Below are 26,148 nucleotides of genomic sequence, written 5' to 3'. Positions count from 1 at the left end.
ACCAGTGCATTTGTTGTTGTTAGTATCTCTTCATGAATGTACGTTTTTTGCAGTAAGTGCATTACACATCTGTAGAGCTGTCATATGTGACTCATATTGTTTCAAGATGTATAATAATAATTACAAAGATGACAATAGTACTGAGGTGAAGGAGTATTTGTGAAAAAACAAATAGCCTACTGTGCTGTTTGTACCAACAGTGTGTGAAATACATTCAAATAGTAATTAGGTCAGAAAAAATACATTGCAATGTTGTTTGTATAAAAAATAGTCTTATGAAATTCTTATCGACTAAATATTGATTGCCACCCCAAGTCTGCTTATATACCCATAAAAGTCAACACACTCTACTGAGATATTCTATTCTGTAAGACTTTTTTCACATGTCTCCCCCACAGAGAGGAAGACAAGAGACCATACTGATTAACATGTTAAGCTTTTTTCATCCAAACAAAAATGAAATAAGTGTATATAATTGTTAAACTACACTATGTAACTGTTCTGCCTCTCTCCATGGAGATTTTATTATTTACATTGTTTTTGGCGAATATAGCATTTTCAAGACAATAAAAGGTAACATGGTGATCTAAATATGTTATGTGTTAACAATGAATACCCCATAGAAGTGTAATACCCCCTCTTTAAGACCTGGAGGTGAGTCCAAGGGCATGCATAGCCACTTCTCCTGACAGATTACCCAAATACCATTGAAGGATGAGTCAAATGCAGAGAACAAATTTTCCCTATACACCCTGACCTAATCTTAACCTTGTACAATGCATTATCCATAACCTTAGCAATACTAAAACAACCTTGAGACAAAAACTAATTATGAAAAGCATTAAACATTTATATGAATGATTATCCAGTTTAATCTCCAAAGCCCCAAGCTGATATATAGAATTGTGAAACCTTATTCTCCCTTTGTTCCAGCTGTCATCCATATTTCTGTTTTTTTTTTTGGAATGCGTTTTTTTTTGTTTTGGAATGCGTGTCCTCTCCTCTTATATTTTACAAAAGGATTCTGTTTCAAGTTCACATATTAAATGTGACTAGAAGAATTGACAAAAATATTGAAATATGACCTGACAAACTAATATAAGAATGACATTTCATGTTTGTACAGATCTAAACTAAATGGTTAGCATTTTTTATTAAGAATAAGACAGGATATTTTGTTGTTTGTAGAGGGAATTATGATTAACTGAGCAACATTACTTTATGCAAAGTTCTCCACAACCTGGCCCCTCCATACCTGTCTGACCTCATTCACATCTCCACACCTGCCCGCTCCCTCCGCTCCTCCTCTTCCCTGCACCTCACTGTCCCTCCTGCCCGTCTTGTCACTATGGGGAGCAGAGCCTTCAGCTGCTCCCCAGCTCTGGAACTCCCTCCCCCATGACCTCCGCAACACACACTCACTCCCACACTTCAAATCTAAACTCAAAACTCATCTGTTTAGAAAGGCCTTCTCACCCTGACCACTCTGACCATAACTGCTCTGTCTTTTAATCTATATTTGCTTTAATCTATATTTGTTTTTAAATTTATTTTTAATCATGTTACATTGTTTCAATTTGTATTGTGTATGTATGTATGTACGGCGACCTTGAGAGCCTTGAAAGGCGCCTAACAAATAAAATGTATTATTATTATTATTATTATTACTTTATATTTAGACGCAAACAGCACATAGCAGACTTATTTTGACCTCATGAGCTGCTTATACAATATATCTACCGGGGTAAAACAAATTTCAACATTTATATGTGTGATTATCCAGTTTAATCACCAAGCCCCTAGCTAAAGAATTGTGAAACCTTATCCTCCCTTTGTCCCTGCTGTTTTCCATATTACCGGTTTTGTTTTGGCATTGCGGAAGGAGTGCTCTCTCCAGTCATCTGTCAGCCTGGCTCCGCTTCACCAAAGGGGGCATGCATCATTGCAGCACCCCATGACTTTGCACTTCTTTCTCCCATTATTATGATGGAAATGAAAGTCCGCTTTGACTACAGCCAAGCCTTCAGAAAGTTGAACAGTTGTTGGAACTGTTCCCAAAAATAACAACGCAGTCAACATCCAACTTGGTTTTGTTTTGTTGTGTGTTTTTTGATTGTGTGTTTTTTGAAACTGGTAGTGTCTTTGGATGGTGCTTTGTCCTGTGAATTGGTTTAGTGCCAGTAATCAATTTTTTTCTATGTACGTCAAAATTCGCCTGGCCTGTACTGTCTACATGTAATTATAAAGTGTTTTATTCTCCGAGAATCAGGATATTCTCATTAGCATGCCATCACCATGATGGCAAACTGCTCTGTTCTTTGAGAGCTGTAAAAAGTGCTTATAAACACTTCATAATTACTGCAAACCATTTAAAATGAACTAGTTCTGTTCTTTTCACATTTTAAGACAGTAAAAACAGGTACAGTGAATTTAAATCTTGTTTTAATCTTGTTATAGAATGATTTAAAATTCTTTTAATAAATTCACAGTTAAAGTCCTAGTTAGTCATCTCTACATAGTTTAGTCTTGAATTAGATTATACCTTGTTTACACTACCAATCAAAAGTTTGGACATACCCTTTCATTCGTTTTTTTATCTCTTAATGTTTATTTCTTTCTACATTTTATATACATACAGAAGACATCAGCTAGATGAACTATATTTTATATTCAAATTCTCAAAGCTTTGTTGACTGCACTGCAAGCACTTAACCTTTTCTCAATGACTTCTTCCTGAAATGATTTTCACTTCACAGGGACCCTTGTTGGGGCCAAAAACGCAATGCAGTGATCAAAGCAGAGGGTAAAGGCTTTTTTTTAATGTATTTAATCTAAAATAAGTTTCAAGTTATTTTGTTTGCTTCATTCCTTATTTGTCCGTTCATAGTTTTGATCCCTTCATTGAGAATATACAATGTAAATAACCATGGAAGAAACATAAATGAAAAGTGTATCCAAACGTTTGACTGGTGGTGTATGTCCATGAGCCATATTGAGTTTTGGTTCAGACTAGAGGAGCCATTAGAAAGCTCTAAGCAGAATTTGCCATTGGGGCCCTCGCCACTTCAGTGCCACATATTTGACCAATTAAGACATCATCTCAACCAGTTGTAAAAAGACGGAACATTCTAGAGGCTCATAACAGCAGTAGCCACAAGTATAACAGTATGAAAAAACATGTAAGGAAGGGGATCTGGGGGCCCTCCCCTAGAGACATTTTTCAATTCTAGAGATTTTGCATTTGAATGTGTTCCAGTAGGCTAAAGTGGGTTTACATTTATCAGTTCTTTATGTTTTAAAACGCTGAACTGGATGGGTTAGCCAAAAGATGTACTTACACAAGGGCTCACTTTCTTCAAAATTATATTACTCAAGAAGTATTGATCTAACTTAGAGTGGCATAAGAGGAACAGCCTGAACATAACATTAGATTTATAAAAATCTAATAATTTGGACATTAACTAATGCACAAAATATTGTAACTTCAAAGAATAGACCACAAAAAGACTTTTAGGATCTTAGGATTTCATTATTTTGATGTTTAGTGTCAAGCATACAAAATTAGCAGAGATTTGGTGTAAATGCGCATATTAATGAGCATTTAGAACACATTCAGGAGTCATTCACAGGTCGTTCGTCCAGCAGATTTGAAAAAGAAAGGTTTCTGCCATAATCAAGGTCGTTAATATGACAACAGATGCAATAATCCCTTTTAGCCTACACTCACATCATCTGATAGTTTAGACCACAAAAGAATCGGCCACAACCAAAAACAGCCAATGTAATAAACGGACTCGCCTGCTGTCTTTATGTCGCTCTGATATATATCCTGCATGCATAATTATACACGTACGGCTTCACTGCATGGCTTCACAGTGGTATAAAGTGAGATATTTCGAGTCCTCTCTAAAAAGCCCTTCATTCCCAAAAACAATCTACCATTTCATGCATTGTCCTGTACTGTAGATAAACCTAAGTTCACTAACTTTTAGTCTGTAAAGCACCTATTCAAATTTACCTTTCCTACCTTAGCGCACCCGGAGCGTACCTTGAAAGAAGAGGGGTCCTTTTCACCAGTGTAAACTAAATGTAGCTGTCTATGCCAATGCCCGACTCAAAAACAAATGTCGGCAGTGCATATTAAGCTAGTGGAAAAACACATTTAATTATTTTAGAGGAATATTTAGACTAGTATAAACACCTGAGTGCCGTTTAGTTTTCCGATCATTATTTTCAACATAAATGTATGGCCTCTGCTGGTCGCAGGGCCCCAAGCAGATGCTCAGTCTGCTTATAGGCTCAGCGGGCCCTGGCCCTGGTTCAGACAGGATTAAAGTTGTGTCAAGACCAAATGCCCTCTTGATGTCCTAGAAAGTGGTGTGTTGATCTGGTTTAGTCTTGGAATATATCCAAATTAGACCTTGTTTTCCTTTTTCAGTCATAATTCGATTTTAATCTTGAGTTGATTTAGTTCTGAGTAGACCTGATTTAGACTCAGATCTCACATGGCCTTGTCCAGAGTGTTTGCTTTGTTTAGACTTGTGTAAGTCAGACTTGTATTGTATTGTAGTATATATGTAATGTATTATTGTTATATTATATTGTTATTTTGTTATCATTTGTAAGTTTGGGTGTCAATTGTATACCCGCTCAAGGCCCATCAGCACATCTTTAGATCAGAGAAAGCCGAAGAGACTGTCACCAAATAATGGCTTTGATTCATTTATGAGAACTGGGTATGTGCTTGGAACTATTTCCGGGGTTGTGTGCTTTGAAGATCTTGTTTTGAAAGTTGCAGTTAGCATCCTGGGGAAACTGGGATGTCATGCATTAGCAAAGCAAAAAACTTCGACGAGACGGAAACAAGTGGGAGGGAGAGAGTGACAGAACTAAATGAATGAAGGCATGGTAGAGTAGGGGAAGGGGGGTTGCTAAAGTTGAAAGACTGTTACGACCCAGATGTAGGACTTTTGATCTGATGATGTCTCAATGGAGCAAATAGATGACAGTTAAAAAAAAGGAAAAAGAGCATGTTTGCTTCAAGATTTGTAAGAATACAAATTTCTTATACACAACTTGCAACCATGTAAAATATATTTCTTAAAGGGTATGTATTTGAGTGAAGTCTGTCTTGATTCATGGTACAGATATGGTATATTTGCAGCTCTTGAGGTCAAAATAAGTCTGCATATAATTATAAATTCTTTAATTGTCCGAGAATCAGGGAGTGCACAATTAGCATGCTAATTATTTACTGTGACAGCAAACCTACACTTTGGTTGTGAAAAGTGCAAATAATCTAATTGTGGTGAATAATTAGGATATTCACAATACAGTAAAAGTGTATCTTGCTTCACCAAAGGTTTTAAAGTCTGTTTTATTCCTCTAGAACATGCAACTGGACCACTTCTTTTAGAAAAACAAATATTTAGAAGAACATACATTTTGTAACATACACATTGGTAGGTTGGGAACACATTTTAAACTTTAAGGATTATGGTAATGGTGACAGAATTCTTTTCAATGTAGCATTTGCTTTGCTATGTTTAACAGAAAAGGTACAAAATGTCTGTAACTGTGAACAAATGTAATATTTATCTGAAATTCAATTCATTCATTCAACTAGAAAAGGGGTCTATGGTTGACCATATAATTCAAATGGTAAACTACAAATCTTTATATCTATTGATCGTTACTCTTGCTCAGTTTATTTTACCGACTTCAACAAGCTTCACGTCTCTGTATTCTGGACTGCAAGGACGAAGGCCAAAAATATGTTGCAAAAACAAATAATTTTAATTGTCTTTTGCAGCCTGAGAGCAAAACCCATTAGCAGCATAATCATTTTTGTGTTATGAAATAGTGCCTGACAGCGGTGCATTTAGCATTGGCCAGCCATAAAATGTCTTCCTTTGAACAACCAGCAATAATTTGTGCACAGTGGAGATGAATAAAGCATCCTTACATAAATTCAGAACTAAAAAGTAGTCAGGTAATTCCATATCCAAAAAAGCACGTTTAGTGCTAGCATTTCATATTAGCTAAAATGCTTGTCTTGCCTTTCATTTAATGCGCTTCTTTCTCTCCCCAATGTACAGACAAAAACAGGGTTAACGTGCTAATAAAACAACAAACGGCAGATTAGATGGTAGTTCCTACCTGATGGGAAGCGTTCTATGACAGGCTGGTTGTCCACCTGTAGTGTTGCGTTGCCACCACTGCGTGTAAACCGCACCACATGGTATTTGCCATCGCTCACCATCACCGCGCTCTCCTCAATGGCTATGTCATCTGTTCCAACGTTGAAGATCACGCCGATCTTTCCCCGCTCCTGAAAGAGAAGAGGTACACAGTTGGCATTAGCTTACACGTCAACATAAAAGTTACACTTGTTGCAGAGGTAGTGGAGAAATATTGTATCCCAAGCATGGATCTATAATAGGAACTGGACTCTTCCCTCCCTGCCCTGGGGCAAGCTTGCTTAGTGCCCGCTCCATATGTACTGCATCCTTTGGGCCCACAAAGCTTTCTGCTATAGAGCCCCTGTGCATTTTTTGTTAACTCAAACGGCCCGTGTTCGGATGATGACATCAACTGCTTTCACAAAGGTCACTAATTAGTTTAACAGGGTGATCCTATAGGAACAGACAAAAGAGGAAACCGATTAAAACCTGTGCCAACCTGCGGAAAAAAACAGATGCTGGCATTGCATCTAAAGAAGAGCTTGCAGTGTATATGGAGAACAGAGATGAATGGAGTAAAAAACAACGTGGGACAAGTAAGTAAATAAGTAAGGATTTTCTAGGGATTCTTTTCACAACATGAAATTTTCACATATTTTTTATTCCCAAAGGAGAAAATACAACTCTGCTTTGCAGCTTAAAAGTTCTAAAAAATGTTCTCCTCACAACAAATTAGGATGCTAAGAATGCGCAACAAAAGTGACATGTCACAGTTAAATGTAACAAGCTTTCTAGGTTTGTACATACGATCTTAGTAGCAAGAAGTTAGTAGACAATTTGTCTACATTCCAATTATCCATATGACAATGTGTCTGCATTTTCACACCAAAATAACACCAACAACAAATTATTAGACAGAAGTGCTTGTAAATATGCAATTCAAAGTTGGCACATATTAAGCAAGGGACAGTGAAAGCCGTGCATGGGCAGGAAGAGTTTTCAATTAATAGCAACATATCTTCTAATAACTCGCCATAGTACATGATACATTATCTTCCACTCAATATATACATATGCTGAGTGTAGCATTAGTGCACATCAGAAGCTCACTAATGAAGCCTATACTGCTCCTGCTAGCGTCACCTTTAGCATTCACAGAGCGAGTGACCTCCACTGACCCCTGCTGGCCCATCCCTTCTGTCTTCTATTAAGCATCGGCAGCCGCCCACTGCCTCTATACTTTATTACTGCCAGCCGCCCACTCCACTGTTAGCTGGCTCGGTTTCCATCTTTTCTCTGTCCGCAGTCTCCCGAAAGGTCAAAGTCATTTACGGCATTACAGCGCGCCATGGAGGAAGCAGCACACGACAAGCAAGACAGAAATGCTAGCGACAGAAGCTCTCTGGTGCGATGAGGCCACTCTAGCTGTCTATGCACTGACAGGATGGAGTCCAGATGGAGTATTTGGGGGAGTATTTGGGTATGCAGTGTTCCCTTGCAATATTTTTTTTGTGCAATTTTGAATGTTTTTGTTGTTTTTTTTTTGTTTATAGTGAATGGAGGTGCATTGTGTTCTGCGTCCTGATTGGCTAAGGGACGTGTCGTATATCCTGTACAGTACAGAAAGCGTTCAGACAAATTTACATAAATGTTCGATGCTAGCAGTGTGACTCTGAAACACCGGGGCATCAAGAATGCGTTGGACGCCTTTACATTTGAGGACATGCTCTGGATGCAGGTTATCTTGACGCGTGTCCAGGGTGTGCATTGTGGTCTGTGAGTGCCTTTGGATGTTTTGTTTCCCTGTGTCTTTATGAATGCTGCAGACCAAGTTGAGAGAGTGACTTTAGTGTATTTATTACATAAAACCCATCAATGGAGGTGATCAGCTCTGCGGCAGTGTGTCTGGGTCTGTGACTAGCCTTTAAACTAGCCGGTGTGCCCAGCATAATTAAGTTACCACTAGTTTGTGGCTGATGTCTTTCCACTTGTTTCGAATCAGGACATCACATAGTCACTGGAGCACAGTCTCTGATTGGTTGACACTGCACATCAAACACCAAAAAGTTAAGTTTTTTTCAACTTTTGGACAGATGAACAGAGAGTCTGACTCCTGAATGCTCAAGACACGCCGCGTCAACGCCAGATTCGCGTTGCTCTGATGCTTGAAAACGTCCACCATAAACTTTGCATGTAAACTCAACATAAAAAAAGGAGAAAAATAACATAAGGACAACAGCAGCAATACGTTTTAACAAGGATGCAAAAAGGGTTGTAACCATCGTGCAAATGGAGTCTGCTTTTAGCTTTGTGGATCAGTGACTGCAGGAAAAAGAACATTACAAGACATTACAGTGGAGAGGCGCCAGGATGAAGAGGCGTGGTCAGAGAAACTGTGAAATACGGATGGGTTAACTATTAATAATCTCTTATGTGTCCAACCTTGTAGGATGATCATTAAAATAAAATTTGTTACAGTATTTGTAAGAGCTGTCATTTTTATTTACAGTATAATATATTATTTGGTTTCGTTCTGTGTGCACAACTAAACACAAACACAACTAAAAAGAAAAAAACAAAACAAAAGTAAATTTTTGGCCAAAAAAATGATATACTGTAGTTTTAAATGATATAGACCCATTAAGAAAGACTAACTGGAGTTTACTACAAATGTTATAATGTCAAAAAAAGGGAAAAATCTTTGGATCTATTTTCTTCATTCTTCATCTTCCTTCTTCTTCTTCTTCTTCTTATTATTATTATTATTATATTATGTAAGTAAACTTTTATATATTTAAAAAAGTTGCCATTCTTTTTTGACTATATATGTGTGTGTGCGTGTGTGCGATGAGTTTAGAAAACTTATCAAGTCTACTCCTAACCTTATTCTGTAGAAAGTTTGAATAATACATTTTAGCTTGCAAAGTATAACCTTGCAATATAGTATGTATTGCAAAGTTATACTTTGCAGCATATGCTATACCTTCACTTTCTTTGATGTTTTCTTTTGTTGCTATCATTCATTAAGTGCTTTTGAATTTTACCTTTTTTAAAACAAAGCCAAAGATTATTCTCAAACTTTGAAAGCTTTTGTAATTACTCATCCAAGATTAGATCTACGGTAGAATAAAGGCAATATTGGCAAAGATAGACAAACCCCACAGCTACAGATACAATTTTTACAATTTTCTCTTCCTCCAGCCTTGGCAGCCCACTTCCCCATTGTCACCCCAGGTCAGGAATGTGCTGCTGGGGTTCACGCTTCTGCTATCTCCCCCTGACAGCCTGGTTCTTTCCTATTGATTCCATGGACTCATTTAGTATGTGCATTCATTCCCAGCACTTTTTAAGATATTCCGAGTTGAGATATTCCGTACATTTCTCCCTCACAGCACTGATCCATTATTCAAGGCTGATTAAGGATTTTTGAAAATAAAGCACCTCAGTGTTAGCAGAACTTTAAATAGCTAATTAATTGAGTAAATAAGTGCAATGAGTGTACACTTGGTTAATGGGCGGTATAATAGCGGTGGAATTTATGCTCAATTGCATCCACTCCTGGTATCATGTGAAGTGGCACTACTTGTTGATGCCCACAATTACAGTTTTAATTGAGCATACTCAAATAGCAAGTTTGGGTAGCCTTGATTAATATAGTGAAAAGACAGAAGAGATTACAAATTCATAATTCAAATTTTTTAATATTGCCGAGGGGGAGAAGGTAGAGAAGGAACAGAAGAGGACCAAGTGCCAAATCTTGGGGAACACCTTGCAATAGGGGAGCTGTGGTGGAGGACCAAAAGTTTCAAAGGTTGAAAACATTCAAACTGACTGTTGAAATTGAGGTGGATTGTAAGTTGGGCAGCGATGTCACATTCGAGAATTTTGGATAGGACTGGCAGGTTGGAGATGGGACAGATGTTAGCTATATTGTCAGGGTCAAGATCAGGTTGTTTGAGGATGGAGTGATAGCTGTGATCTTGAGGGATTGAAGGACAGAGCCAGAGAGTAGAGAGTTGAGGACTGTTACGAGAGGGGAGATGGTTAGAAGGCAACTTTTAATGAGGGCAGAGGGGACTGGGTGCTGGGTGCAGGAAGGGTGTTTGATAGAAATGTCAAGAGGTTTGATACGTTGTATGAGAGATATAGGGGAGAAATGAGCTGATGCGTGAAGCTGACGGCCGAGGATCAGGAGGGGGCGATATAGAAGGGGTGCGGAAACTGTAAATAGTGCCTTTAGCAGTTTATTGATGGTGGAAAACAGAAAACAGAGTTTTGAGGTTATTGGAGCCAGAGTGAATAATGTTGGAGTAGTAGTGTGACCGGGCAGTATTGTGGGACTGTTATAGTGTTGAATGTAGTCTATGTAGAATTGATGATGAACAGTTAGGGTTAGGATTTCTAATGTCGTCTCTCAAGCTGTCATTTGTGGGACTTCATGGTGTGGAGCTTGGGGGTATACCAGATTGCTGTGTGAGTGAAGGGGCCAATTTTTGTGGAAGACAACTGATCTACACAGGATGAAAGTGTGTCATTGAAGCGATTTACGTGTTCTGAGGGGTTATTAGACAGTGGGGGAGATAACTGGGACAGTTTGGCAGCTAGGCAGGCTAAAAGTGCGGAAGGGGAGACAGATTTGAGATTTTGGGAGGATATTGAATGCTTGGTTTTGGGGTTAGGGGGAGTGATGTAAATGTTGAGATTTATAGCCAGGTTCTCAGAACTGTGAAGGTTAGCTCCAGGAAATCTGCAGGTTTAGAGTTGGAATTGTCCATGTGGAAGTTGAAGTTGCCAAGGAGGAGGAGGATGAATGGTGAGGTGGCAGAGAACTGGGTCAGAAAGTTGGCAAAATCATCAGGCTCAAATTTCGAAAGAGTGGTTCAGGGAGCATGAGACATGATTTTCACCAGGCAGTATGTTGCATTAGCAAGAGGGTTGGGGCCAAGCAGTTTAAAGACAGTATGTTTAAAGGAAATAACTAGGAAATGGTGATTGCAGTGATTTGTCTTTATTATAAATTACAGCAGTGTTATCAAGACGTCCATCGAGGTGACCATTTTCAAGTGTAACTAGGTGGAGTGGTTTAGTTCAGGGAAAAATAGTCCAAAGGTTTGTTTCCAGGTTTCAGTTATACAGAGAAGGTCTAGGTGATTGTTCCTAATAAATTCATCAATAATGACTGAGAGATTGCTGAGAGAGTGGGTGCTGAGATAGCTTCAGAGAATGCTGCTTTGTGATTGGGTGTGGATGACAAGGAAGAGGATGCAGATTGGCCAGATTCACATGGGTTTTGTTGTGGTGACGTAATGAAGATCCACGACATGGAGGACAGCTGTGAAATAATCAAAGTTGTGGAGAGAGTCTCAGAGCAGAGCGACGGCAAGATTATAGTCTCTAAAAGCTGTGAAAAGCTTATGAACTCATTTTGGTGAATAATTTCGGTGCTCTGAATTCATAAGGTAAGTAACGAATAACTTTGGACCACTGCAAACTGTAAAAAATTAACTAGTTTTTCATGTTTTTAAGACATAAAAATCAGATACAGTACAGTAGCTTTAATTTCTTTTCTTATAGCTATTTGATAACCTTTAGACAAATTCAAATTTGAACAGCACCAAAGTTTTTTAAGGCCCAACTGTAAACTTAATATTGACAGACGATTCTGTGGTATTTTGTGCGGCCATTTTACAAACAAGCTAACCCGGAGCTAGCCTTTTTCAACCTAATACAGCTCTGTAAATATGCTGCAACATCTCAAATGGCAGGGTATACTCACTTGCAGGCATTTAATCAATTCATACATGGCACAGACCAGCCTTAGAACTCTCTTTCCCATCTCCCTCCATTTTCTATATTGATTGGGAAACATGAATATGAATGCTGTCAACAGGGTGATTAGCTAGGCCCAAGTGTATGTAAATGTTATACAAGGTTAGTAAAGAGAGCTTTGACTTTGCAGATATGTAGTGCCGCATAGGGAACTGATTTACTACAGTATGGCATGGGAAAGAAAAAAAGAAAAATAGAAAATGAGGCAAGTGTATTGATGTGTGAGAGCGCCTCATGGAAAGTATGCTTCTTCACATAACATTTAGATCACCATGTTATCCTTTTTTGCTTTGAAAATGCTATATTCAACGGAAAAAAACATATTAACATGTTTAATAAGTTTCACTTTTGTTTTTGACTGTGTGCGTCTCCTCGTGAACAAAATTTTTGTAAATGATAAATGACCAATGAGCTCCTTGTTTTCATATGCCATCCATCTAGCCATTTTCTTCTGATTAACGCGGGGGCAGCAATCTAAGCAGGGACTCCCAGACTTCCCTCACCCCAGACACGTTCTCCAGCTCCTCCGGTGGGACCCCAAGGTGTCCCCAGGCCAGCCGAGAGACATAGTTGCTCCAGCGTGTCCTGGGTATTCCCTGGGCCTCCTCTCGGTGGGACAGCCCTGGAACACCTCCCTAGGGGTCCAGGAGGTATCCTGAGCAGATGCCTGAGTCATCTCAGCTGGCTCCTCTCGACGTGTAGGAGCAGCAGATCTACTCCGAGCACCTCCCATGTGACTGAGCTTCTCACCCTATTTCTAAGGGAGCGCCCAGCCACCCTGTGCATCACTGCCGAGGCTGCACTGATCCACCTGTCAATCTCACGCTCCATCATCCCTCACTCGTGAACAAGACCCCGAGACACTTGAACTCCTCCACTTGAGGCAAAGACTCACCTGTCATGAGGCACGCATTATCTGCCTCTGTTGTGTCTCCCTGTGTGTTCTCCCCCTCCCGCACCTGCCTGAGTCCGGAGTGGAGCGGAGTTGCTGGCTCCTCCCGCGTGCACCTGGAGCGCATCAGCGCAATCACCTCCACCTGCTGCGGAGCTTAAGATGGACGAGCTTCAGACACTCGGTGCCAGACCGTCCGCGTGTCAACGTTCCTGCTCTCCCGCTCGTTCCTGCTCCTGCCTCTGCACCCCAGCTCTGGTACAGTCCACCCTTTGTCTTCGCCACCTGTCCTGTCTTGGTCTCTGGCTTGCTCCCCGTCTCCCGCCCTGGGTCCCGCTCTCTGGATTACTCCTGCTCGGCTCGCCCTGGTCTCGTTCCGCTCCTGTTCTCACTCCGATCCTGGCTTCCCGTCCCTGCTCTGCATTACGCCTGCCTGGTCTGCTTCCCGCTCCCTGCTCCCCGTTTGTGACTTATGAACTATTGACTTATATTTCTGCACAAATTGTGAATAAACACTGTGAACTTGCCCCGAGTCTGCACTCCTTGGTCCGCACCTGCACCTGCCATTACGACATCACCACCCACCCAGAGAGGACAAACCACCTTTTTCCAGTTGAGAACCATGACCTCAGATTTGGAGGAGCTGATTCTCATCCCAGCCGCTTCACACACTGCAAACCACCCCAGTGCCTGTGAGATCCTGTGGTTCCCGAACCAGACCGCCTCTGGCTCCTAACTGAGCCTAGAAATTCTGTCCATAGAAACAATGAACAGAACTGGTGACAAAAGGGCAGCCCTGGCGGAGTCCAACATACACTGGAAACAGGTCTGACTTACTGCCGGCAATGCAAACACAACTCCTACTCCAGTCATACAGGGACTGGACAGCCCTTAGCAAAGAGCCCTGGACCCCATACCCTTGGAGCACCCCCAAAAGGACACCATGGTTGAATGCCTTCTCCAGATTCACATGTGGACTGGTTGGGCAAACTTCCATGAACCCTTAAGCACCCGATGGAGAGTGTAGAGCTGGTCAGTGTTACGCAACCAGGACAAAAAACGCACTGCTCCTCCTGAATAACAAGTTCAACTATTGGACGGATTCTCCTCTCCAGTACCCTGGAATAGACCTTACCCGGAAGGCTGAGGAATGTGATTCCCCTGTAATTGGAACACACCCTTCTTATACAGAGGGACCACCACCCCAGTCTACCAGTCTAGAGGTACTGTCCCCGACTCCCACACAATGTTGCAGAGACGTGTCAGCCAAAACAACCCCACAACATCGAGAGACTTAAGGCACTCAGGATGGATCTCATTCACCCCGGGGCCTCAGTGATGATCCAGGGTGATGGACGAGTTCGCCTCTGGGTGCCCAGTCTCTACATCCCCAGCCAAGGTTAGCAGCCCTAAACAGTGTTGGTGAAGCACTGCTTCCCCCTGCTGAGGCATCGGACGGTTTGCCAGAATTTTTTTGAGGCTATCCAGTAGCCCTTTGTCATGATCCGCACCGTCCGCTCCTAGTTTTCCTCCTGTTCTGCTCTTTCCCTCCCTCACACTCTTTGGTCCGCTACACCCACCGTTACGACAGAACGATCTCGCCAACATGGATCAAGCGGACTCGGGAAAGGATTCCTCGCTCCGCACGACATTCCCCCACCACGGACAATTCATCGACTACACGATCTGCCTCCCCTTCTTACCTGTCTGTCTCCTGTTCATGGGCCTGTTCCCCGCTTACTGTCCTGTCCCAACCGGTCCACTCCCAACCTGTCCTCTCCTCGCCTGGACCGTTGTGGCTCCGCTGGACATCGTTTTCCGTCCAGGGACCTCCTCATGTCATCTGCCCCTTGCCTGGACCGCCGTAGCTCCGCTGGACATCATTTTCCATCCAGGGACCTCCTCGTGTCATCTGCCCCTGGCCTGGACCGTTGTAGCTCCGCTGGACACCGTTTTCTGTCCAGGGACCTCCTCGTGTCATCTGCCCCTTGCCTGGACCATTGTAGCTCCGCTGGACATCGTTCTCCATCCAGGGACCTCCTCGTGTCATCTGCCCCTCGACAGGACAGTCGCAGCTCTGCTGGACATCGTTCTCCATCCAGGGACCTCCTCGTGTCCTCTGCCCCCTCGGTGGGACCCTTGCAGCTCCGCTGGACACTGCTTTCCGTCCAGGGACTTCGTTGTGTCATCTGCGCAATTACTCCCACCTGCTGCGGAGTATAAGAGGAGCCAGGACTAGACACTCGGGGCGAGATCGTTGTTGTTCCGTCGTTCCTTCGTTCCTGCATTCCTGCGTATGTATCATCCTGTTCGTGGCGAGAGTGTCCGCATGTCTACATTCCTGCTCCCGCTCGTTCCTGCTCCTGCCTCTGCACCCCAGCTCCGGTACAATCCACCCTTTGTCTTCACCTCCTTGTCTCGTCCTGGACTCCGGCTTGCTCCACGTCTCCCGCTCCGGCCCCGGTACTGTTCAACTCCTGGTCTTCACCCTCTTGTCTCGTCCCGAACTCTGGCTCACACAAAATAAACACTGTAAGTCTGCCCCGAGTCTGCACTCTTTGGTCCGCTACACCCACCGTTACGACACCCTTCTCCAAAAGCACGAGCCATGGCGCGCTTGGCCCGCCGGTACTCCTCAGCTTCCTCAGGAGTCCTGCTAGCCAACAAGGCTCAATAGGACTCCTTCTTCAGCCTGACAGCATCCCTTACTTCTGGTGTCCACCACCGGGTTCGGGTGTTGCCACCACGACAAGCACCTTACGACCACAGCTACGAGCGGCCACGCTGGCAATAGAGGCAGAGAACATGGCCCACTCAGAATCCGTTTCCCCAGCCTCCTTCGGGAGCTGGCAGAAGCTCTCTCGGAGGTGCGAGTCGACGTCCCCCCTGACAGAGGGCTCCGCCAGATATTCCCAGCAGACCCTCACGATACGCTTGGGCCTGCCAGGTCAGTTCGGCTTCCTCCTCCGCCAGCAAATCCAACTCACCACCAGGTGGTGATCGGTTGACAGCTCTGCCCCTTTCTTCACCCGAGTGTCCAAGACACGCAGCTGGAGGTAAGATGACATAACAACAATGTCAATCATCGACTTTCGAACTAGGGTGTCCTGGTGCCACATGCACTGATGGATATCCTTGTGCTCGAACATGGTGTTCATTATGAACAAATTGTGGCTAGCACAGAAGTCCAATAACAGAACACCACTTGGGTTCAGATCAGGGAAGCTGTTCTTCCCGATCACGCCACTCCAAGTGTCACTGTCATTACCCGCATGGGCATTGAGGTCCCCCAGGAGAACAACGGAGAAGGCCGGGTGCTCTGCACTGCTGTTTGGCCCGAAGGCCGGCGCAACAGTGAGAGACTGTGAACTCCAACACATGGCAGCTGAGCTGTGGAGCAATGAGCAAGCCCACACCAGCTCGCTGCCTCTCCCCGTGGGCAACGCCATAGAAATGCAGATTCCAGCCCCTCTCAAAGAGTTGGGTTTGAGAGCCCAAGCTGTTTGTGGAGGTGAGGCCGACTATATCTTGCCGGTAACGCTCAACCTCCCGCACAAGGTCAGACTCCTTTGCCCCAGCGAGGCGAAATTCCATGTCCCCAGAGCCAGTTTCCATGTGCGGAGATCCAGTCGCCGAGGCCTCCGCCTTCGACTGCTGCCCAGATCTCCTCGCACCAGCCTTCCATGGCTCCTCCTACAGGTGGTCCACAGGAGGATGGCCCCACGTTGCTCCTTTGGGCTGAGCCTGGCCGGGCCCTGTGGGAAAAGGCCAGGCCACCAGGCGCTCACTGTCAAGCACTCACCCCAGGCCTGGTTCCAGGGTGGGGCCCTGGTAATGCCAATCTAGGCGACGTAACTGGCCTTGATTGTGTGCTCATCATGGAAGGCTTCTGAACCCCTCTTAGTCTGACCCATCCCACCTGTTTGCCATAGGTGACCCTGCCAGGGGCATGAAGCCCCCAACAACATAGCTCCCAGGATCATTCAGGTGCTCAAACCCCTCCATCATGTTAAGGTGGTGGTTCAGGGAGGGGTCTTTTCACATGCGTTTTTTTTTTTTTTTTACATGCGCACACAAACTCTGCATATTTAGAGTTATTTTCTCTGTTCCACCTTGTTATATCATACAGGAAGTGCTTTGCTGAGTTTTTAGGTGTTCTCCATACACATACACTATAATAATTTGGATAATTTGTGCCCTAGAAAGGCCAATCTTTAAATAAAAGGTAAACTATATCTTGAAAACCACTGTTTCATGAGTTCTCTCTTCCACCTTATGATCTTTGGAGACCTTTTGATATTTGGAGATGTAGACAGCATAATAATCCAGGATTACTCAAACGTGTGAATGAAACAAAACACAAATCCGGGTATGTTTTAGATGAGGTAACAACATTTTAATGTGGTTAAAAGAGAACAGGTCAATTTAGCATAATGTAGGACCTCTAAGATGTGATATAGGGAGTGTAGATCAGACTGATATCCTTCTGTATAAAAAATACAGAAAGATGCCATTCTGAATTTGCCAAGCAACCTTTAGTTGGATAATTTGAAGCTCTAAATACCCGGATCATCTCCATTAGACTTCACACACCAACAAGCTTACCCCTAATTGTGACACCTGCAAATTTTTATTCAATTTACCAGCTAGGGAAAGGCACAATGAGTCTGTGCTATTAGGTGGAAGGCATAGGCTAAGGAGGGCTGAGTTTGAGCGATATTTACCCAGAGATTAGCATTTGTGTTCCGCTACACTGAGGCGCTTCCCTGGGCTGGGGGGTACGGAATAGATCAAGCCCATTACTCTGGCAAGCCGCCGGGAACTCATGCTTTTTTAAAAATGATTTTAGTGCAGCCATAACGACATTTTAATGGGCCTTTCCCTTAAGCGAACATATCTCTGGGAACGGAACGGGAGGGGGGATGAAAAAAAATTGGAGGCATTCAGGCCTGCAATGAAATGAAGTGACTAGTGGGAGAGTGACAATAAGCTGGGTGCTCTTTAGACATGGCTGCTTCTAAACTACTGCTTAGCCTGGCTTAATCTGCAGCAGCTGTCGGCTAATGTTACGATTCCAAAACAGAGGCGCACGGACACTTAAGGCTATATAAGGACTTGCTAAAGGGTACTTGGATTATTATTTCAATCAGTGTTGGGAAGTAACTAAATACATGCAGCGAAAATATGTATTTAAAGTGCTTTGTGTACCTGTATTCCACAAACAATCATGTTTTCATTTGGTAGTATTCAGAACAGTTATTTTCCTAAAATCAAAGGAATACATGAATACAAAATTTGGCTTCAAACTACACAAAATTTGTAAGAAAAATATAAAAGCTCTTGTGGTGAGTACATGATTTTTCCTTCTCCGATTAATTATAGAAAAATCATTACAAACAGGGAAAACAAACAAAGGCCTTTTTAATCCCATGTTGCGTCTCACAACTTGATGTAAAAATATTCTAAGTATTCAGAATTCAATATTTATGATACTTACTCTGATTACACCATGTATCAACCTTGTGTAATAAATCTTGTATACCAAATCCTGTGCTTGAGCAGTCACAAAACACTTTGAACACAAATGTCTCACGATGTTTATGTCACTGGTAAAAGTCTGGTGCTCTCCTGTGCTGTTTTTTGGTTGGTCAAATTTGGGAACAAACCAAGACTAAACCTAGGACTTGACCAAAACACAACCAGGACTAAAACATGACTACAACAGGACCAAACCAGAACCAAACTGGGGCAAGTGAATGTAACATTTAACTTCATGCATCATCTTATTCATTTGAGCAATTGTGCCATCAAACCACGTCCACTACTGCAGACTTGTGTTGGTGAATACCTATTTAAACATTATTTGATTAGAGTTTAAACTGTAACAATCTGAAAAAAGGTAAAGGGAAATTGTTGATTTAATGACGAGGTACACACAAGGCTATTGCATACCTATGATGAGAAGCTAGCTAAAGCTAGAAGTTTTGCAGTAATTGTGTCTGCTTTTATCTTAGATTACCTAATTTCTACAGGTTGGTCAGTTGTGAGGTGAGTGTGATTGTGTCTGTCACTGCTACCTATTATGGAGTACAGGTGTGAGAAAAGAAAGATGATGGACATATTTAATTATATAATATAAATAAATGAATGACATAAGCTGCAAACGCTTAATTTAAACACTTATTTTCAGTTGTCAATCAAATGAAATCCTGTTATTAGAGTGGTTCTTAAGTGATGTGTAGGTCATAAATGGCTAGCTATCTTATTCACACTAAGTCATAAGGCACTATTATGTAAGCTAATTAGTTTTCATATAATACAGTTCTTATCGCAACCAATTATGCAACAAATCATTACAATCCATTGAAAATGCATTGGAACATTTGGTTGATAACTTTCCAATTGTAATAAATTTGATTATTTTATAAATTATAATTTTTCAAAAAACTGTTTGTGAAAAATCTTAATTTGAAACCTTTATATGTCCAAAATGTTGAAGTAACTTTTGTATTTCCACTCTATTATGCTATATGCCTCTCTATAAGCAGTCATACAGTATCTGTCTTCCAGAACCTTTTTCTTTATTAACGAGGGGGCATTTTTGCAAAATTGATTGTTTTTTTTTTTTGGTTTTTTTTTAGCTTTCTATCATGATATAACGTTGTTACCTTCATCAAAAACCTGCCTGAAGAGATTTTAGATCCATGCATGTTTCAGTATTTTAGCAATCTCTCCCAGGCCAAACCCTTTTATAAGCATTTTTACAGTTAATTGTAAATTCTTTCTAATGCTCAGCCCACAAACCTACATCATCCAGCTCCCACATGACAATTCTCCATAAATATACAAAAGTATGATTTTCATTTTTCATTTTAGTTTATCTTGTTTATATAGTGAAGCCCAATCTTTTTCATGAATGCCCTGCTAAAATATAGTACAATACAAATAAAAACAAATAACTGCATAGGTCCATTTAAAACAGGTGCAGATGTGATTATTAATTGTTTATCACTGGATTATTAAAGTGCATTACTGGCACCAATGCATCCAGTTTTGAATGTCCAAGTGTGCTTTTCAGTTCTAGTTCAGCCGGTTTTTAGACGTAGAAATAAAAATGGCTGAAAGTCAAATAATCTGATTAATGCATTTAAAGCAACAAAATAGGAAAATGTTTTTTGCTATATTTTGGACAATGTGTTAAATATATGAATATGAGTGACTCATAGTTTTACTATTTAAGAAAAAGGAGCATTTTGAGTTGAGACTAGACATTTCTATCTGAAAAAGTGTGTTAGGACATTCTGCAGACTTTCTTTCTAATTGCTTGCACAGAGGGCTGCCAGATCCCTTACACAATATTATGAACAAAACTGAACAGCTGAAAGTTCTGCTCATTAGAGTCTCTGCATTGGAGTTTATAAACTTTAGTTACTTTACAAAATACATGTACTTTTGTTTAGGAATAATGAATAACGAGTAATCGGATATCAGTGCCGATCCAGGAACTTTGGCTGGATCAATCCCATGTTATTCGTTCAAGCAATACCCTGGTTGGGCCTTTAATTTGATGTAATGAGCCAATTTACTAGCTAAGGTAGGCTTAGAATGTCAATTTTCCCACACATTTAAGTAAAATCAGTATCATCAAGTATTTTCTTTAAAAAAATAATAATAATAAATCACAAATACTTTTTTTCCCCAGTTTGCCCAACCAAGGCTTTCCATACCTTCACTGTAAAATGCCAAAAACCATACCAACTGAAATAAGTCCCCAACACAGTAGAGAGCAGTTATGGGAAAACGCTAGCAGCTATGAGTCAAAGAGAACTAGGACTTTGTGTGTAAGGGGGTTATCAGGAAAAATTGCGGCAAGAAGCACAGCTATAAAAGGACACAGGAGCCTTGATGATGCTCCAGGGCCCTAAGGTGCAGGTGGATAAAAGGCATTTTTGAAGACACAGAGAGAGCGCCAGGACCTGCCCTGTCACACAATTAAGAGCAAGCCAAAGAGAAAAAGGCAATGCAAGAGTGAAAGAGTTAGAGCCAGTTTTTCCTATTGATTTCATTGCATATGGCCATGAAATATCCAAAAAGTATATTTCCAAATGTTGAACCTGATCATTTCTATTAGTGACTAGACTCAGGAACTCACTGTATTACAACATAAATCAGCATTTGAACAATATTAATATTAACTACCCTCACCTGTGTTAAATAATATTGGCCTACAGAATGTTGTTGTCATTTGAAACCCAGTAATACATGTTCTTTGAAGTTGACCAAACAGTTTATAATAGAGTAACTTTACAGCACCTAAGCATTTTCAGACTTCACATCATAATACAAATTTCTAAAACGCATGAAACCTCCAAGCAACAAAACATTTATCAAAAATCTGATTGCTCATTTCAGATCACCAGAGGTCCTGTTTAGCATATTGCTGTATCAACGCTGCTCAACAAGTCATCCAGAAACATGTGCTGACTGACCGTTGGAGCAAACTGCTGACTCGCATCCTTTTCCCCGACACATCGCTCCCGTAAATTTCAACTATTCATCAACTTTGCTCCCATTTTCTCAATAATTGTGTATTTGTGCGGAAAGATGGAATACATTTTTGCTCCGTACGGGATGCGATCATATTTCAAATTGGCAAAAAGCTTGAGTTGAGATTCTACGGCAGATTTTGTGTGCTATTTAGGTTTATTATTGCTGGATATTTTTGTGATTTAAACTTGGTAAGGATTTTTTTCATTGCTTGCCAGATTTCTTTCTAGTCAAAAGTTTAGACACTTTTTCCATTCAGATATCAATAAATACTTTATGACAAGAACAACCTCATAGTATTAAACTGTCAATGTAACATCTATAATGAACTAAAGTGAAATAAGATAATCTACTACTACTACTACTACCACTAGTACTACTGCTTACTGCAGCAACCTCCCCTGCTACTACTACTATTACTACTACTACTAGTATTGCATACTATAGCAAATGTCCAGTTGACAGATTTAACTTAGGCTTTTACTACTACGATTACTACTACTACCATTACTACAACAAATATAATTACTGGTTATCAAAAATAGTCCCTTCTCCACATTTTGAACCACTGACATAGATAAACCTATTATATCCTGATATATTTGGTTTGATAGTAAATTGCGTCCATGCTTATAATTAGCTTGTCATAATGCATAATCATGATGGCGATATAGGAAAGTGGTGACAGCTGTAACATTAGCAGAGTACAGAAGAGCTAATCCCTGCAGTCTTATATAAGGAGTAGGGCTGTTGCATAACACATCTGTCTTGGCCTGGTTCTCAGGGGATGTGGTGCAATTTGTATGGTCAAAATATAAACTAATAAAACAAAATGTACATACGTGGAAGAATTGCATGGCAATGGATTCTGGAGTTTTGTAACTGTGCACTGTGCAACTTTGCTAGGAACGTTCCACAGTATTACATTATTTCTTGTTTTTGTTTTTTATTAATTATTGTGTTTACAGTATTCTTACTCTCTTCATTGACTTGGCTATGGATCATGTGTCTGCACTTGTGTCCTTAATAATGATCAAATAAATAAAACTATCTCTCTAAGGAGACAAGCAGGTAATGCTACCCAGCCAAGTTACAGGTCAGATCTTTGAAGAGGCGACTGCATGAACAGTTAATTTGCATATTTTTAAAAATCATCCAAACAACTAAAAGAAAGAAAACTTTTTGACCAATTTTCAAAGCTGAGATATCTGCTGTTAACTCAGGAATTATTAGAATATGGTGAAATAATTATCAGAAGACCTTTGAACTTTGTGCCAGTTTTTGTTTCATGTACAAAGGCCCAGTAATTACATATTAACCATAAATATAAGACATTAACCATAAACCACATCAACCAAAGGGCCCATATTATGCTATTTTCTGATCTGTTATAAAGTTGTTTCCTCATTACAAACATACCAGCAGTTGCGTTTTGTTTAATTCCCACATAAATCCTGCATATTTAGGATGTTCTTCTCTCAAACGGAAAATAATCTGTCCCACCATGTGATGTCATAAAGTGGTGATCCAGGAAGTGCTCCACATTTTTTTTAAACTCAATATACCTTGACTAATCATTTGGATGATGTCAGACCCTGGAATTGCCAGTCTTTACTGAAAATAAGGTAAAAGGTAGCTGTTAACTTAAAAACTAACACTGCCATGACAAGGTGGAACAAAGCATTTTGAGCTTTGAAAATGCAGACAGACTAATAATAAAGAATTACTCAAACATGCATTCTAACATGGTGTAAAGCTCACAGTCAATTTGGTGTAATATAGGACCTTTAAACCGCCAATTCACCCTTACAATTCAGACCTGTCCTCCAGCTCGATTTTAAAATCTAGGGATGCTAGAATGTTCTTTTTGTCACGGAACACTACCTATTACTGTGGCCTTGTCCTTCAAAAACAGAATCACAAAATCAATCTGGTCAGCCATTTCAAACTTCATTTTTTAATATTATCTCTGCCAAATGATGAACCATATATCTCAAAAACACATCACTATTTACTATACACCTACAAACTTGTGTTCCTGTCTAAAATACTAGCCATCAGTGTACTGTTTTTCTGCTGTGGAAATGCTACCATTCACTACCCAATCCGTCCCCTCATTTGTATGTGCTAGTCGTGATCTGTCCAACAGTCACCTTGAGAGCACGGCCCCCATCTTCTCATCTTAATAGCACTTTATCTATCGCCCCCTCATTGGTCCATCACCCCTTCTCCTCCACTACCCTCCCACCTATGTCGGTCTATTCTTTTAGCAGGAGTGGTCCAATACTCCATTGCTTTCCTCCCTCTTTCTCTCTTTCTTGCTATCCCTCTTTCAGATGGGAAAATCAGATCTCATTGGAAAATCAATGGTTTGGACAGATGTGTAGCATGCATGGAGAGGGCTAGCCATGACTCATGCAGGGTGGGGTTATTTGTCCCATGCCAGATACCGTAGTTACATTTGCATCACTGTAAAAAAAAAAAAAAAAAAAAAGTGAGTGGGGGAGTTGGAATTGTATTTGGCTAGTTTGTGCTAGCATGGGTTGAACATTAATAGCTTAAAATTGTACTACGTAACTTTTCTGCTTGAATGTCCGCTGCTTGTGTCCATGGAGATGTTAATACTTGTTTATAATATGTTCCATTGTATGGCATTGAACTTATCTTTCTCCATGGAGAGAGGCAGGTAACGCTACTAGACCAAGTTACTCAACAGATCTGCGGAGAGGTGATAAGATTAGAGATAAAAGGAGATTTAGAGCAACAACAATATATGCATTTAAAGGTGCTGTACCGGATTTTATATTGTCTTACAAATTTGAAAAACATTACTAGTTTATTTTAAACTGTTTGCAAAGATCCAAAGTTATTACTCACTTACCTTATGCATTCCGTGCATACACATTATTCACCACAATGTGTTTATAAGCACTTTTCTGTGGTTACAGTGAAGCTAACATGCATGCTAACATGCACTTCCTGAATGTTAGACAATAAAAATGCTTTATTAATAGATGCAGACAGCGCACAGCTGACATATTTTGACCTCAAGAGCTGCTTATACAATAAATCTGCATGGGCAAGACACATTTTTCATAGAAAAAAGTGGGTGGGTGTTTAATGCCATATTGTGGATCATTCCTGATGAAACTGGTAGTGAAACCCCCACCTGAAAAGTTATATAATGCACCAGCGTCAAAGTTCTGTGCATTCAATCGCACCTCACTTATTTGTCAGTGTCCATTTAAGTCTTTGCCATATGAATTGAAATACAAATACATCAGCATCTGCTGGACCACTGAGACTGCTGATGGATGGTGTCCTTCAAATGAAATGACCACTGGACCTTCCACTCTCCCTCATGTTCTTGAATGTTAGCATAAGCATGTCCTTGGCTGTGTGCATCAATGCTCTGTTGACAAAGATCTACAATGTCCACAATGAAGTGTGGAGCAGGCATGCGGAGGTAGTGGGAAATAACAGGATTTTTTGCAAAGGCAAAGAAAAAAAAAGGTTGGTTGGAATATGGTAAAGCATTGGGCCGCTGCATGGATAGTGCACATTGTTAACATTTCAGCAATTTTGTACAAACATTTGTTTGATAATTTAGAGATTGTTCATAAGAGCAAATATAGCTGTAGTAACATAAATTGGAATTGTGTTTCAATATAGCGCAAGCAAAATTGGTGAATAAAATACAAAAAAGATAGTTAAGGGGCCCATTTTACACAATTTTCTGACCTGTGTTAAAATGTTTCCTTATCACAAACATACCTGGAGTTGTGTTTTGTTTCATTCTATTCCACTAAACTAAAGGTTTACCTGGAAAACTACCACTACATGACATCACAATGTGGAATAGAGCATCAACTGCAATGTTTCACGAAAACAATATATTGGTAGATATTAAAACAGTACCATTGGATAGGCAAGTAGACTTGGGGTGGACATCAATATTTAGTTGATAACAATGTAATTGTTATTGACAATTTTTTATACAAAATAATTGCAAATTAGTATACAGTGTTCCCTCGCTACATCACAGTTGACTTTTCGCGGTCTCGCTGTTTCATGGATTTTTTTTTGCATGCATTTTTTACAGTGTATGGGGGCGCATTGTGTTCTGCATCCTGATTGGCTAAGGGATACCTCCTATACAGTACAGAATGCGTTCAGCCAAATTTCCATAAATGTTCGATGCTAGCAGTGTGGCCTCAAGAGCGCGTTGGACGCCTCTAGTTGGACGCCTCTAGTTGGTGCCTCTACTTGGACACCTCTAGTTGGACTCCTCTAGTTGGATGCCCATTTGAGGACAGACGCCACCGATGCGTGTCATGGACGCTCTAGATGCAGGTCATCTTGGCAGGGCATGCGTTGTGGTCAGTGAGTGCCTTTGGATGTTTTGTTTTCCTGTGTCTTTATGAATGCTGCAGACTAGGTTGAGAGAGTGTATTTATTACATACATAATCCATCAGTTGATCAGCTTTGCAGCGGTGTATCTGGGTCAGTGACAAGTCTTTAAACTAGCTGGTGCGCCCAGCATAATTCAATTACTGTTAGTTTGTGGCTGATGTCTTTCCACTTGTTCCGGAAAATGACGTCGCATTGTCATTGGAGCACAGTCAGAGGAGCTGTAAAGTACGCGTGAGTTACTATTAATCAGTTCTTATGTGTCCAACCTCGTAGGATGATCATTA

General features: G+C 41.0%; 1 protein-coding gene across 9 annotated transcripts in view; it reads right to left on the bottom strand.

Annotated features, from left to right (window-relative positions):
• Positions 1–26,148, bottom strand: part of nrxn2b (neurexin 2b) — a 1,142,582-nt gene that overhangs the window by 73,293 nt on the left and 1,043,141 nt on the right. For all 9 annotated transcript variants that reach the window (XM_055228872.1, XM_055228867.1, XM_055228869.1 and 6 more), the window contains one exon: positions 6,160–6,331. In XM_055228872.1, coding sequence (XP_055084847.1) covers positions 6,160–6,331 — 172 coding nt within the window. The remainder of the gene's footprint in view (positions 1–6,159; positions 6,332–26,148) is intronic.

Source organism: Periophthalmus magnuspinnatus, chromosome 18, assembly GCF_009829125.3.
Source record: "Periophthalmus magnuspinnatus isolate fPerMag1 chromosome 18, fPerMag1.2.pri, whole genome shotgun sequence".
NCBI classification, from domain to species: domain Eukaryota; kingdom Metazoa; phylum Chordata; class Actinopteri; order Gobiiformes; family Gobiidae; genus Periophthalmus; species Periophthalmus magnuspinnatus.
This window is presented reverse-complemented; position numbering and strand designations above follow the sequence as displayed.